This window comes from Drosophila guanche, unplaced genomic scaffold (genome assembly GCF_900245975.1).
Source record: "Drosophila guanche unplaced genomic scaffold, DGUA_6, whole genome shotgun sequence".
NCBI classification, from domain to species: domain Eukaryota; kingdom Metazoa; phylum Arthropoda; class Insecta; order Diptera; family Drosophilidae; genus Drosophila; species Drosophila guanche.
In genome coordinates, this window is record NW_022995749.1 from 940,344 (window position 1) to 956,938 (window position 16,595).

The following is a 16,595-nucleotide window of genomic DNA, read 5'->3' on the forward strand; positions in this document are numbered from 1 at the left end:
ATGATTTTATTGTCGGGCAAACATTTGTGTCTAGCGGGAATTCATTTAACATTTAATACGGTAAACAAATTAGAACGTTCTGCGGAAAAATGTACCTGGCCGACTGGCTGCCTTTCCGCGTAATCTTTACTCCCGTTTGAGATACAGATAAATAAGGGCTCTGCGCCAAGGGCTGCTCACACTTCTTTCGTGAACACAGACACCGTCGGTCATTTGATTGCTGGTCAACCAAACCACTATCAAGAGCACACAAAAAAAAAGTATTTAAAAGAAATCTACGAATACGTACGCACATTCAACAATCACGTGAGTAAAAATATAATGACAAAACCCGCTGAAAACCATTGCTGATCGTTTAAACAGCTGTCAGTGCCTTTGACGCTGACCTACATACTCGATTCTACACAACAATTCTTGAGTTTTTAAGAATGGTGTAGTCTGTGTTGTTGTTGCTGCAACCTGTCCATATTTCAGGCAAATTATTTTGCATTTCTCAGTTATCTTTAAGCTGTTGTCGTGCCAAGTACATACATCTAGCTCCATGTTTGAGCCAGTTGATTATGATTTCCATTCGAGTGTGTCGTTTACCGAGTAAGCTAAACACAACACAAGTTCAGCAAGTTCATGGGGAAAAACCTTCATTTCCCCAACCCATATTAGTGCAAGTGTTGGTTGGGTTCTTCTAGTCCGGAAGAACCATGTTGTTGGCCTTCCTCACAGCACTCGGAAGTTGCCAGACAATGTTCTTAATGAGTTCTTCACAACAAGAGTAACAGCAGCAGCAGCAGCAGTAGCAGCAACTCTATGTAAATTGATTCAGTTTCAAGCAACTTCATTTGAGTTCGTTACGTATGCGGGCAGTTGGCCGACTTAAGGACCCTGCCGAAGTGTAAGCAGGCTAAGTAAGCTTCCTTAGTTATGACAAAGGACAGCATGGCCTTTCGTGAACCACCTCCCACACACAGAAACACACACCCAGCAACAGCTAGTACATCTGGCTAATAAATGGTGTGGCCGCCACAGGAGCTGGCACAGGCAGAAACCTCTTGAAACACACAACACCACACCGCACCTCCACAGCTAGTCGAACACAACACCCCGAGAACAGATGTTGCTGTTGCTGTTGCTGTCAATCAAGACATGCAAAATTTTTGCGACACTGTTGCTGGACAAGCTGCTGCCAACAGAGTTGAGTAGACTTTGTCTTTTTATACACGCTGCCTGTGGTTTCAAAAAAGGGTATATGATCTTTATGTGTGAAAATGTAACAGAGCCAAGTGAGCTCAATAAGCGGTTCACGCCGAGAGCTAAGTACATAGAGTCATACTAAAGAAATAACTAGAGAAATTCTTTCAGCCGAAGCAAGTTGAGCTCTTCATGTATGTCTATCCGTCACTCTGTCTCTCTAAATAGTTCTTATATATACTTATAATATACGAAGTAAAGAAAGCTGATTTAAAATATTTTTAGGGATAAATATCTCTAAAGAATTTATCTACCAATCCGCCATAAATCATCACATGCGATTGGGTAGCCTTGTGCCAGAAAAATGGGCAACCGTTAGTCGAAGTCTAATTTTTACTTGTCTGCTTTTTTTTGAGTGTTTCTTCCACTCTTCCTCTGACACTGACACTGACTCTGCCTCTGGCCGTCTCTTTGTCTGTAATTTCTTTGCCTCTGCCTTTGCCTTTGCCTTTGCCCCCTCTCTCTTGGTCATGTAATTGCTGTTACACTTGGCCAAGATATTAAGTGATTGTTATTGTTGCTGCTGCCTGTTGTCGTTGCTGGCTGATGCAACAGCATAATCTAACGATTATGCCAGGCTTGTGGTCCCTTCAACTCTGCCAGCCAAATGTAAATTAACTCGTGCTCGAAAAAAATGTTAAACTGTTGGCTCTGGCTCTGTGTTGTCTACTTTTCTGGAGCTCTGGCCAATTAATTTCGATTTTTGGAACAGAACGAGAGAGAGAGTGTGTGTGTGTGTTGGCTCCCAGAGCAATTTGCCAAATTGCCAATTGCAGCATGTGCCGCAAACTGTTGCAACTGGGCTAACTAATTGCGTGTAATTATGAATGCAAGCACTCCCCATGCCCCATGCAGCATGCTCCATGCCACACCACGCAATGCCCCCAAATGGGCCACAAAAGATCCATTTTATGCGCCTGTCTCTGGTGTGTCAGACACGGCGTATGAGTAATGGGTGTCTAGGTAACAATGCATTATCGATTTAAAGTGTCACACGACACGGCAAGTGGCATTCACACTGAAGAGCAGACAATAACTAATTGCACTCCACGCGGCCATCCCAGACCACAGCACTTGGATTATTTTCCTGTCAATTAAGCTGATAAAATGCTGCCCCAAAGAGCTGCAGAACTATGTAAAGAGGGGTGAGAGAGGTGACGAGGAGAGCGACCTTTATTTGTCTGCAAATATCGTTTACATGACATTAATTGCATATTGATAGTGTTTGTTCAATTGTTGCCCTTTGTCTCTTTTATTTGGAGTGGCTCGGTTACATACTCCATTCATTCTTCAATCAATCAATCAATCAGCCAATCAGTGTATCCCTAGATCAATCATAAAGAGAGAGAGCGCTACCTAATTGTTCCTTAGGCGTGTCAACACTTGCGGCCCCGCAAGTTGGCTGCAATTTGCGTCTCATGAATATTTATGCAGGATGTAATTAAATATGCTAATTACAACTGATTGTACGCACAATCATTTGAAATTATAATTCCGCGCGTAGCCAGTTGACTTGCCCCTCTTGGAGCAGCAACAGCCAACGGCAAGGACAACAGGAACAACCGGGACAATCCAGAAGGATAACACGCACTCTGAAACTGACGATTTAGCATAAATTCAAATGAAATAAACACAAAAGCGGGGGGGGGGGGGACACAAATGAGAATTAAATTGCCGCTACACGATGCGATTTACACCGATGGGTTTACGCTGTCCAAGCTCCTCGGTATTTATTTTTGTTATTTACTTNTTGCTTACCCAAAAATGTCTCTAAACACTAAATGCCAACACTAAATGCCACACATTTTTTGCTCAAGAAATGTCGGTGGAAAGCAGAGCGTGTAGCAGCAACATGCTTTAGGGGCAGTGGAACAGCAACTGTTGCCAGTTGAAAATGGCTGTGCAGCGTGATAAAACGAGAGAGAGAGAGAGAGAGAGGAATTAAATAAATTACATTGTTGCCAGCATAAAGTTGACGCTGGCAGCAAAACAATTTGTGCAAGCAAAATCCCTAAGCCCCTCCCCCCAACAAACCAACAACCCACCCACGAATCCTGCTGGCAACATTGTCATTTGGGATAGGGGCATGAACTGACTTGCATGGCTGCCACTTGCTCTTGCTAGTCACGGTGTGGAGCAGCTAGATGAGCCAGAACTAATTTTTTTGCATCCACCTAAAGTGAATTAAAGTTTTAATAACTGACATTGGCAGAGGCAGAGGCAGCGGCAGCGGCAGCGGCATCCGGTCACCTTCAAAGATCGACCTGCCGACGACAAGACTTGGTTTATCCAAGTTAATTGAAAATCCAAGGATGACTTTAGTTTCCACAGTTAATTGAACAAACTTGAGCTAGCAGCTAGGAGCTTGATGCTAGAAGCTGCTCAAATATTCCACAGATTGCCATGTACTTGCCAATGGAGTTCTCAATTAAAGCCAGCTCGTACATCAATAATTAAGCGAAATGCTGGCATATGTACATACATATGTATATGCTGCTCTTATTACATAAATACGTAATTATCCAGACTGGACAAGCAACTGCACATGTCCCCGGGCAGACATAAAGGGCTTTCCAATGATGCCGAGTCACTTAAACAAATCACCAGCACGTGGCCAATAAAGTGGGTGTGTGCCACACACACACACACACACACACACACACACACACTAGCTGAGAGATAGTAGTGGTGCAGCCATAAATATCCATTTGAGGCAACTCCATGGTGACAAAAATATATCCAAGTCTAATTTATTGTCAACAGCCTTTGTGCCAACAAAGAGCCGCAAACAAGCTTTTTAATTTCCACAATCTCAGAGGAAAGAGAGAGAGAGAGAGAGAGAGAGACTGCGGAGGAGTGTACTAAAGGGGGAACCTGAACATGGTCGAGGCATTTCATTAGTTCAATTAGCCGGACAGGTGCTGGCTGGGTGTCAAGTGGCTGCTTTTTAAACGATGATTAGTGGCTTTTCGTTGCCCCTCTGTGTCGCACGAAATACAAGACAAATTGTAGTTTGCTTAGCCCCGTGACAGGTCACAGTGGAATGCAAATGTATTTCCCCCCGAAAGGATTCACTTTTTGGGACACACTCTGCTTGTCTTTGGGGAAATTAAAAGAGTTAAATGTGTCACAATCGAATTTACTTTTTACTACTTTAAAGTGCACATAGAAGAAGCATCAGCTGATATCTGAAAGGTGGTTTGCATAGCCACAGGTGGGCAGGCAGACAAGCAGCTTATGTGCCCCCAAACCGATGCCACTGGATGGGTGGGGGGGTTTGAAGATGGAAACAAGATTAACGGGCTGGGAACTGGCCAACGCTCGATTGTCGCATCCAGGGACTAACTAACCCAATTATTTGTAAAATGCGAACGGAACTCGCAGGGGACAAAGCAGCAGCAGCAGCAGCAGCAAGAAAAGAAAAGAAAACAACAGAAACCCAAATGAAAAGAAACCGCAGTCCAGTGTTTTTGCCCCCTCCAGCAGGTGCAACAAGAGTCACAGAGGAAGTGGCAAGGACACAAAGAGCCAGAAACAGAGAGAGGGATTGAGGGAGAAACATAGAAGTTTGCACAGCACGCGTAATGAAAACTTTGTTAGACCACAGAAGGAGCAGAGAGTGAGAGAGAGAGAGAAGGAGAGCCTTCTCCTGGGGAAGCGACAGTGCAGACCGAGTGGTCCTTCATGGTGTCGAGGATGGCGACAACGTGAAATTAGTTGTGCATGCTTGCAACGCGAAACCCGAGCATTAGCCTGGTGGCGCCCCAGATACACCCTGCGGCTGTGAGGTGGGCGGTCAGTTACCATTTACCAGCGCCCGGGGTTGACCACTAAATTGGCAGGATGAAGTCGCCGCTGCAACGGCTCTCTAGCTCCTAGCTGCTGCTTCTGTACGGGGCTGAAGCTGATCAAATTAACAGCATGTGGCAAGTGGCTGCTGCTACTGCTGCTGGCCAGTTTTAATGCCACTACACCCAACCCATTCTGGGCAGTGGCCACTTCTTCGATCCACCTCGTGGCTGCTATTTTCGTAGCATACTTTTCAGCGTCCCACAAATTGCTTAAGCCCTGGCCCAGAACACTCCGCAGGATGTGGGCAGAAAGCTGCCTAATTGTTTGACAGGACAGAACTTGTAACGCGGAAAACTTCACTTCACGAGACAGCAACAGCAACAGCAACAGCTAACTTTTCGAAAATTTACAAAGCGCGTGGCGGGAACAGTTTTTTCTTTCACTTTTACACAAGTCACGGTGCAAATAAATTATTAAATGCCTGCGGAAAATTATGTTTTCGAAGCGAACGAAGCCACCAGAGCGAGACGAGGGAAAATGTCAGCATACTTCCATCCATTGCACTATGGAAGGCAGCCACAGCCCCAGCCCCAGCCCCAGTCCCAGCCCCAGCCCTAGCGTGGCTTTCCCTGGACACGTTATAAATGATCGTAATTGAAACTTTAACCCATTCCGAGGTCTAGTTGAAAAATTGACATTATTTTCTGTTGGCAACAACAGTCAACGGACGATAAATAAGAACCAACTTAAGTCGGAGTATTTATTTTTCGGGCATCGTTTGATAAATGACTTTGAGCCAGAAGGCAGAAAAAGTCGGTGGCAAAGAAAGGCCACCGCACCGCACATGGGCGTGGCAGCCACACCCCGAATGACTTTTCTCATTAAGCCTGACCCAAAGTCAGAGTCAGCGACAGAGTCAGAGTCGGAGTTAGAGCCAAAGCGAACGTGGTCGAGAAGAAATCAAACTAAAGTTTGCTCGGGTCTTGCTGCTGGTTGTCGAGGGACCCAGAGGAGGTCGAGGGACCGGACCAGAACATGTGTAAAGCGTCGAGCGGTTAAAGCTAAACAAACAATTGCCGAATGCAATCGAGGAGTGGGTGGCCAAGATGGCATCAAAAAACAGTTGAGAACCACCGTTGCATGTTGGCCCCATGGCCAGGAGGAAGTTTGCCAACCGCATGCTTCAACTTCAATTTGCTGGAAGCATTCGAGGGGGGATGGGATAGGGGTTGGCTCCGCTTACAGTTTGACTCGTATTTCATTACTCGAACTGGTATTAAGTGGCAAACTTTTGTATTTAACAACTTTTAGCAGTCGAGCAGCAAAAATGTAGAAGATGAACCGTCCAAAGTTTCCTTGGCGAAAACCCAAACAGAGGGAAGGAAAAAAGAAGCGCCCAGGAAACAAAGGGGGAAAGATATTGGCAAAAGTACGAGTAAGTTGCAGTTTCTTGACTTAACTGCACCGTCAACGGCTGCCAAGGGGCAGTGTTCCATGTAAATGAAAGGAGAGAGTTGTGCCCGCTGTCACGGTTCAGTTTGGGGCCCAACATAAGCCCAATTGTCCAGAACATATGCCGGAGTGGACAGAGTTGGTACAGCATTTTCCACTTTGCCATCATCCTATTTGAGCTTCGGGGAAGTTCGGGATGCTTCAAACAAAAAATCTGTCAAATAAAACTTTGATTGGCCCGAATCCAGTGGCAGTTTCCCACCTCCCTTTCTGCTTGGCACGGGCCAACACTGACTATGCCAACGCATTAATTAGCGTTTCATTCGCTGAGCTGGAACAACTTTTATGCATGCAACTTTGTTGCTCACCGAAAAGTTCCCTGAAGTGGCACATAAATTGAGTTGCCGCAAGTTGCATATGCAACATTGTTCAAGCCCTCAAGCGTGTGGAACGTAATTTACGCTGAATAGGTAGCAGAAGCATTAGCATATCATATTATCCCAGCAAGTAGCAGCTCAAATATGAACTCATCCCGCTGGGCAAAACGGTATTCATATGTCCTGCTTCAATCCCCCAACCCCACTCCCACTACGACTAGCAGTTGGACCCCTGCCAAAGGGCGAGGCTGCACTTTGGCCAAATTACATTTTCAATTTGTCAGCTGGCGCTGCAGACAGCAGCCAGTAGACAGGCTATTAAATGGCAAATTAAGTTCAGTTTCAGTTCGGGTCCATTTTTGCATTTCCCTCCCACACCACATTTTTCCCTCATTTGCCAGCAGTTTTTTTCCGTGTGGGCCTCGCGGGCAAATGTGTTTCTGATATGTGTTCATCATCGAACGATCTTGGCGCATTATCGTGACAGATTTTCGGGCTCTGGGCATCATCCATGTGGCAATACGTTGAATATTTCATGAGTGAGTGTCATAAAATTCCTTGGGGTGGTGGAGTCAAACGTTTTTCCTTCTTAATAACTTTCCGTTGCGGCTGTCAGCTACACACACACACACCCAGGCATCAGGCAGGATTTCGGGACTTCATGTCGTCAACGGCTTGTTGTTGCTCCTTCAAGCTGCTTTATAATTTATGATTCTTGGCTTCGAAGGATGAAACCTCCACACTCACACTCACACTCACACACACACACACATACACGCCGCCAACTTTTGTATAATTTTGACAAAATAAAAAACTGCATGAATATTAACTGCAAGTGGCAGAATATGGCGGCGGCGTTACCGGAAGCAGCAGCATCATCATCCCGCCCTTCCGTGACTCCCATCTTGGCTGGCACTTTTATTATGTGCACCATGTGAAACTTTCAAGTGCCAAGCTTCATCTGGCACGAAAGAGAGGCGGGGCAGGGCAGGACCACGCCCTACTAACTTATGCATACGAGTAGCTTAGGTTCTAGATTCCCTTTTGTTTTTTTGTTTGTTGGCCCGCTTTTTAGGGCATACATATTTGATGCAAATGTTCGCAAATTGTCGTCGCTGTCGATTGGAAATTTTGTGGCCACATCCGACAGTCTCTCACACATCAAACAATAGAGCTAGAGATGGATATGGAGCTGGAGATGGAGCTGACGCTGACGATGGAGCATGGTTGATGGGTGATGCTGCAGGTGGCTTACTCGCATGGCTCATGGATAATTTGCTTAAGCCCAGCCCAGCAGAAAATAACATTTTGCACACAAGCTGGCACGCACAATGCCACAGACCCCTGGCAAGGACAGGTATGGCTTTTAGTTCTCTCGCTCCAGCTTGGCTTATCACTTGGCCGAAAGCAAAAAGATGAGAAGGTTGCTGCTGCTGCTGCCGCTGCTGGTGATGCTCCTGCGTCTGTCATGGGAGTGACACGGCAGCTGTGCTTTAAACAAAGCTCAGCTCGAATAAAAACAACATGACTAATAGTTTTGACAGGGAAAGGCAACACAAAGGCCAGACAGAATGTCAGATAAAAGCCAAAGCGTTGGCAAATGACAGGGAACAGTGGACAGGGGATGCAGGGCACCACTGAATGCTAAATGTTGTCAATTAGTTGGACATCTGAACGGACCCAGATGATGACCAGCGTATGACGGGGCAGCCAGACACACCCTTCTAATGGGGCGTATACGTAATGCGAGATGGCCAAAGGGCAAGGCAAATCTTCTCGCATAGCTGATCAATTAGTTTTAATAATGTGCGGGAATCCATCTGTGACTCATTGCACATTCTCTGTTTGATTAACAACAACAGAAACAAAATCCCATCTAAAGAACTTGGAAAATCAATGGCCAACATTTGTTCCAATTATTCGCAACCTTGTCTTTGAAAACTTCCCCTGACTTGACCTACCCCTGCCAACGTTGTTGGGCCCAAATCTTCTTTACGAGAGCATCAGGTAAGAGAGCAAATCCTAAGCCGGGTTGTAACTTTGTTCTTTGTGTGTGGATTGGCCCCTGACCCGCTGGCTCAACAGTTTGGCTTTCAGCTATAAAAACACAAAGTCGCTGGCAAAGTCGCACTTAAGCTTGGCTGCTCTCTCTCTCTCTCTCCCCCCCTGTGACACTCTTAACTTGTGGCACACACACAAAGGTTACATGGGAAGCCCCTCCAGCCCTAGGCATGCATACAAATGTCAACGTGTGTGTTGCGTATGTGTGTGGGGGGGCACAGTCCATAAATTTGTGCAGCGTGCAACATTTGCTTAGCTTTTCGGTGTGTTTGTGTTGTTTTAGCTGTTCAATTTGTATTGTGTTAGTGATACCCTGGATTTAGACACAAACGACTGTCATAGATAGTCGTTGCTTTGATTCCACTTAATATATAGTTCAGAAATATATTCCCAACAAACTCACAAAAATTGCAATGGAAACTCTTTTGGGTATCACTATTTCAAGTGCATTTGTTGGGGTCTCTCAACGCTAACCTTTCCTACCTGCTAGTCAAGTTGTTTTGTTGCTCATTTGGCGTGGCTCCATCCCAGAGTGACAGAGAGAAGAAGAGAGTGAAATGCATGTGTTATGATGGGCGCAAGCAAGCGAAGCCCGCACGCCTGCGGATATGCAACAATGTTGTCAGGTTTCCAACTCGACTGCGGTGCCACGGCGCCACGGAGCCATGGAGCTACGTTGCCACATCCAGCTCCAGCTACAGCTACAGCCCTCTCTGGGCATTATGTCCACCGGGTGTGACTAACATGCACATGCTCAACTGTGCTGGAAAACGTTTTACCCAACTCACATCTCACCTACTCGTAAAAGCCCCCACCAGTACCTCGCACCCACCATGCCAGTATCCCTCTCTGGGCTTTAAGTTGGAAAGATTGTGTTTGTTTTTATTCAGTGACCAACTTGAATTTTGATTTGTTTCTTGCAGCACCAGCAACAGAAGCAGCAACAGCAGCAATATGGCCAAGGACCTGAGTACTATGGGCTGGGATTATCTGATGTTTGTGCTGTTCATAGCAATCACCGTGCTGGGGCCGCTCTGGACTCGCATCTTCGGCAAGAAAAAGCAGCGCAGCAAGGCCGATTATGTCTTTGCCACGGGCGGTGTATCGCTTTTCGCCGTAATGATATCGATAGCACGCGGCACCCTCGGCGTGCGATCAGTGTTGGGTGAGTGATAAATCGAATTTGCATATCCATTTGGATGAATATAATCTTAAATTTTAATTTCAGGCTACCCCAGTGAGTTGTTCTATCGCGGATCGGCCATGTGGGAGATAATCTATGGCATGATGACTGCCTATCCCATTGTCTGCTTCGTATTTGTGCCCGTGTACTTCAACCTGGGCATCACCTCCGTCTATCAGTACATCGATCTCAGGTAAGTGTAAAAGGAGTGTGGAGTGGAGTGGCTGTCCCAGTGGAGTGGGCGCCCCATCGTTTAATTAGCACGAAGCAAAGCGACAGCAACAGGAAAATTGTTATTTAAACATTCATTTTAATTTCGCAAAATGCGTCGCAACGCTTGTCCAGGCCCTCGCCTCCTCCCCCTTCTCGCTGAAGCGCACACAATTTTATTCTTCATTAAGAAGGCCAAATGAAACTAAGCAGAGACACGGGGCAAGGGCTCAAGCTCAAGCTNCCACTGTCACTGGGATTTTGCTCCTGGCTGGGGTTTCTGACTGGCTGTCGCTTCTGCTCCTGGCACAAGTTGCTGCGTTGCTAAATAAATTTGAATTACATTTTACAAAAAAAAAGAACAGACGAAAGAAAAAGTAGAAACAGAAACAGAAAGTAGCAACAACAATGAGGAGACAACAAATGGCCAAACAAAAGACGCAGAGGCAGAGAAAATAATCTATAGATTTGTCCGTGGCACGGCTAGAACTTGAAATTGGACTGAGACTGAGACTGTGACTCTGACTCTGTCTCGGAAACGATGCTATCGCCCAGTTGTCGTCAGTTTGTCGTGCCCAGAAGAGCTCTTCTTTCGCCTCCTCCTTCTGTCGCAAGTTGTCGCATCGTGGGCCTAATTGTTTTTTAAGTTCGAAATTAGTTAACAAATTTGTTATCAAATGTTTTGCAGTTTCGACAACAGAATTCAATTAATTGCTAAAACTGACAAGACAAACAGCCACTAGGGCGGAGGCGCGCCCGTTGGTTGAGCATAATTTGATTGAAATTTAATTGGCATGTGCCGCCCCAGCCTCAGCCTCAGTCCCAGTCCCTGCCCCATCCAGGGGAGTAGCCAAAAGCGAAACGAAGCAAAAGCTGTGCAGAATTGACAAATTATTTAAATGTTTGCATTGGCGATGAAATTGTAATTTGTAAATTAGCATGTCCAGGCACCAGGCAGGGGCCTAAAATGAATTAATTGGCTACACGCCGGGAAAGAAAAACTTAATTTGGAATATAGTTTTTATGAATTTACTTTTCGCAGGGCAAACAAATAATTCTAAAGCTTAAGTCAATGACTTACAACACTCAGAACTAATGGATGGAAGGACCCAAGAAAACTGCCAAAGATGTTTCAATACTTACTTCATCAATCTTTGTCAATTTATTCGATGCGAAAGAAAAGGGAAAACATGAGGCTCAAAGGGTTGGGTTCGGTTGGCCAAATGTTGCCACCGAAAAAGTTGTGCGTACAACATTTTGATGCCTCATTGTCGCTTGTCATCGCAACTGGCGCCCCCTCCGCGACATGTTTATGCATACAACTTCATCAAAATAGGCAGAAATCAGGCCCAGGGAGAGACTGAGACTGAGACTGAGACTGGGACTGAGACAGGGACTGAGGCCGATAAGTGAATATGCTACAAATTGGCAAAAGGCACTTGGCCAAACACAAAGCACAAGCAGCAGCAGCAGCAGAAACAGAAACAGAAGGCAGAGGAAAGACAAAAGCCTTGACGTTGGCAACACGATGACAATACACAAAAAAAAAAAACGAACACCCACACACACACACACAGAGAGATAAAGGGAAAGAAAAGATAGAAAGGGAAAATGTAAAAAGGAGGAAAATACAAAGCAGCCACTCGGTTGGTCTCTGAGGCTGTTGACAAATTGTATGACAATTCGTTTGTGTCATAATGTTTATAAATAGCGCGTGTTGTTGCCTGTCACTGGCATCAGGCACCAGGCAGCGCTGACAGTTGCCTCCGATCCGATCCGACTGTACCCCAAAAACTTGCTAAACAAAAAACCAAGACACACACGCACAAGGAGTCATGGATTCTCCTCACGCTTGTCAGTCGCCTGTCGCAAGTGATGTCTGCCACTCGCCAGACACACTCCCAGTGAGTGTGAGCCAGAAGGCAGCCTGGCAGAAGTCATCTCCACGACCCTTGACTCGTACACCCACTCAAGTGGCATTCAGCTCACAGAGATTTGCTATCTGGCCCCCAATCCCAATCGGGTTCAATGGTCAAGTCAAGTTTCTCTTTTGGGATAATTCTTCCGGGCTGCCCCGATGCCCTGCTGCCTTTGGGGGGTGGAGACCTGTGGCAATTACATACTCGCACATGTTAACCAAATTGATATCGCTGGGTCGAACAATCGTTGGCACTTAGCAAATGGAAAAAGTGCATTTGAATTGCGTCCTGGATTATTTACGACTACAAGAGTCGGGGTCCAAAGTGCCGCACCACGGCGAACGGATGCCACGGGTGTTAGCCAAATAAAAACCCCAAAAAAAAGGGGGGGGGAGGCACAGCGACCTCGTTGAGATGGAATGGTTTTGGGATGATGGAATGGAGTGACATGCATGCGCATAAATAAAGACGTTTTCGGTGCTGGCTACAAAGTGAGAGCTTGATTTGCAATTCAAAGACAAAAAAGTTCTTTCAGAGCCACACACATCCATTCGCTCACCCTGTCCCCTTGTATGAAGGAGTATGCTGGAGTAGTTTGGGCCAGTTTTGGGCCTAGCCTCGCTTATCTTGCACGATCCATCGGAGATTCTCATACCGAATGATATATGGATTATTATGAAACATTCCGCAGGGTATCCTTGCTCCCCATCCATGCATGGGGTACACCTTGAGTCGATTATCTGCCTCAGACTCCTTTCGATTCCTTGTTATCTGTTTTTCTTTTCGTTTGTGCATGGGAAGGGCGGCTGTTAACGCTTTCATGGCACTCAGGACACCCCGAACTTTAGAGGGCTGATTATGTTTATTTATGCATGGCATTTAATGCAATCAAAAAGGTGACACCCGCACACTCAGGCTGCGTCATCTTCACACCTATTCAGGCTTTCCGTTTTATTGCTTTTGATTGTAAAATTAACTCGACCCGACCACAGAGTCAGTCCCTTGTGCCAGAGACTCTCTCTCTGGCTCTCTAAACGGCGATTATCTGGCCAATGTACCGACCCACTCGTCATATTACATTTTGCCATTAATTTATGCCTTTGTCCCATGGCCAAAAGTGGCTTAGCGGCCCTTCATGATTAATAATGGCAACACGACCTCAGTCGTGGGTTGGTGGGTGGTGTGTAGGCTCTTGCTCCTATCGTTGACCTGTGCTGGTCCACCGCTTTTCACACCCCTTTCGTTTATTGTTCTGCTGGCTGGCTGGTCATTGACATTGCCTTGGGTGAGTGTGTGGTAATGGGAGGTTGGAAGTGCTTTGGAATGAGTGTTCCTAGCTGGTAATTGCTTGCCCGCTGTCATTGCTGCAGCAATTATTGCATACTTTGCGGCACTTACATTTCATTTAAAGTTATTAAGCGACAATCGCCTCGCAGAACGTCTTTAATCAACTCAACAAAGTTGATTATGCTAAGAGAAAGAGAGATGAGGCGAAGGAACAGCAGCAGAAACAGCAGCAGCAAGAGCCAAAGGGAGTTGAATCAATTAAACTAAAACAAAGGCCAGCACCAGGACAACGTTCAATCAACTGGACGGCGGTGACAGCCTCAGGTCATTACTCACACACAGAGACGGAGACGGAGACGGAGAGAGAGCAGAGGTTTAACAAAAAGAGAACCAAGAACAGAGCTGTAGACCGGTCCGAGCAGGGGCACTTATTGTGATGAACACAATGTTAACAGGCTAAATGAGAAACAAATGCCACAATCAGACAACGTAGAAAAACACTCACCCAAAAACCCAGAGATGCAGAAGAAGCGCCACAAGCCGAAGCCGAAGCCGGAGTGAAAAGCAGTCGAAAACAATAAATCCCATAAATCATATTAAATTGACATATCAGGCCAAAATTGACCGCAAGCAAAGGCAAAGGCAACACAACACGAACATAGAGAGAAGCAATATGTTGGCAGGATATTTGTGTCCTAGAATAATATTTCTTTATCAATTTCCACAACAAGTTCAGCCCTAGGAAAAACAAGGAAAAACCAAAGAACACACAGCCCTCCCTCCTCTGAGCAGCTGTGAGACAGTGAGGAAAAATGCCTAAATAAATGTTTGGCCAACCAACCAGAAGATGGTTGGTTTCCCCCCGAGCCATGCCACGCCTATTCAATCAACACATAAGACCGACGACTGTCAGCCACTGTGCTGGGCCAAATTGGCCATCCAGCCAGCCAGCCAGCCAGGCTTCCATCCATCCCTCTGTGGGATGTTCAGATTGCTTTCCTCTCTGTGTCACAATTAAAATGTATGTGTGGAACGAGCATACGGCGTGCGGCAATGTCATGTAAACCGCTTAAAGTCCGTTCGAAGAACAGCCTCCATCCGGAGTACACGGCTGCAGCCCCATTAAGTCAAATGGGTAAATATATGTTAAGCCCGAGTAATGCATATCCGATGCGGGGCAGGCCAAAGTACACATGTCGATACAATCGATGATTGGTTATTGGAAAAGTGCAACATTATTACGGAAAGCCCTTCTTCGGCCCCTGTGGCAACAACGTGTTACACTAGTTTCAAAATTAAGGCGATTAAAGATAAAATCAGTTGAATGTCGCATATCTTCCCCAGGCCATGCAGCCCAAGGAGGTCATTCATCTAAATATGCATTTAATCCCCATGCCGAACACCTGCGTCGCCAATCGCTCATGTTTATGCATTCAGTTAGGACAGGGACAGGGCCAGCGACAGGGACAGGGACAGGGACGGAGCCCGATGACAGCCCAACACAGCCCAGATCAATATTGGCCAGAGGCAATTAATCATTTAGTGGGCAATCCAAACACGAAGCCAAATGCAGAGGCGAGATAGAGGTTTGAGGGGAAAGTGGATTATGCAGTCAGCTTAAATGTACGACAAGAAATTACCTGTGATTACCAGCAGCCTAACTGCAGAAGGTTCCTGGTGGATTCCAAGTGGGATTAGGATCTCAGAGAAATGAAACAATTAAACTAAAATTTGAAAGCTTTTCAATTAAATTGATTGCCGTCTCACACTACAAACTATAAGTAATATTCGAGGGGGATGTATTTGAGGATATCTAAACCACTTTTAATAATGTAAAATGTCATGCCTCTCACTTAGAAGTATTTTGAGTAGCTTCAAGTTGAAAGTTGCAATCAAAGGATTATGGACATGAACCAGTTTAGTTAGTAAAAAAAAAAACAAAACCCATTCGCAGTGCGTGTGCAGAGGCAATTGGGACCACATAACGCATACTAAACGAGCATTAGGCGGCGGACCCTTGAAGCGAGACCGCCCCATCTTGTCGCACATTTTGCATCAAATTAACACACAAATTTTTACAACCAGCGCCATAAAAGGCGCCCGGCACAACTATAAAAACAATCAAAACGAGTTACAGACCCGCCAATTTTCTTGGGTTCTTTTTGCCCTCCGATGTCGTAAATTTCAGCGAGGCCTTTACCCGATCCAACATAACTTCTTTACAGCTGTAGTAAATCATAAAAAAAAAGACTAGGGCCTGGGGGTGAAACAAATAAGGGGAGTGTAACGCGAGAAGGAAAAATGTCCCACATTAAATCTTTAATAAAAATAAATAAATGTGCAAGAGGCACCCACAGCGGCTCCTAATTAATGCTTGCACTCACCTGTTCCACTTCTGGTCTTTTCCCTTTGCAGATTCAAGAGCCGGACCGTGCGGTGCCTGGCCTCGGCCACGTATATTGTGCGACAGATCTGCAACCTGGGCATCACCGTGTACACGCCGAGCGTGGCCCTGTCGACGGTCATTGGCATTCCATACTGGGCCAGCATTGTGGGCATGGGCATCATTTGCATATTCTTCACCATTCTGGTAAGTGGAATGTCCACAATTTAATGATTCAGATATTCAAATTCTTCTTTTCCTTGGTCCACCTCATTAGGGAGGCCTGAAGGCGGCCATCAATGCGGATGTCATCCAGACCCTGACCATTCTGGTCGTCACAATGGCCGTCGTTATCCAGGGCACCATCTCCACTGGCGGCCCAAAGAAGGTTTACCAGCTAAATCGCGACAATGGTAAGCCATCAGACGGTGCGGTGCGGAGCGGTGTGGTGCGGTTCGGGTTTGCTGCTTCGATTGATCATGGCAGCTTATTAGCCAGGCCTGTCAAATGGCGCTGGATGTGTGTCCCACATTTATGCTGACGAATGATGACTATTAAAATGGCATCTATTCTGGGTTGCTGTTGCTGCTGCTGCTGCGTCGGCTCATTATGCACATAAATGATGATGATAAAAGCGGCATAAAACAGCGGCATGTGTGGCAGGAGCACAGGGAGCAGGAAAATCT

At 46.0% G+C, this 16,595-nt stretch overlaps 1 protein-coding gene across 8 annotated transcripts in view; it reads left to right on the forward strand.

The window, feature by feature from the left end:
* LOC117585235 (sodium-coupled monocarboxylate transporter 1) overlaps positions 1–16,595 on the forward strand; it is a 33,713-nt gene that overhangs the window by 15,072 nt on the left and 2,046 nt on the right. Inside the window, exons 1-6 of one of the 8 annotated variants that reach the window (XM_034274631.1) lie at positions 191–306; positions 8,868–8,873; positions 9,851–10,092; positions 10,156–10,303; positions 15,942–16,116; positions 16,187–16,322. In XM_034274631.1, the coding sequence (XP_034130522.1) occupies positions 9,882–10,092; positions 10,156–10,303; positions 15,942–16,116; positions 16,187–16,322 (670 nt within the window). In that variant the 5' untranslated portion in view covers positions 191–306; positions 8,868–8,873; positions 9,851–9,881. Of the gene's footprint in view, positions 1–190; positions 307–981; positions 989–5,412; positions 5,427–8,867; positions 8,874–9,847; positions 10,093–10,155; positions 10,304–15,941; positions 16,117–16,186; positions 16,323–16,595 lie in introns of those variants that run through there. The other 7 variants (XM_034274627.1, XM_034274633.1, XM_034274634.1 and 4 more) reach the window with 7 other exon arrangements.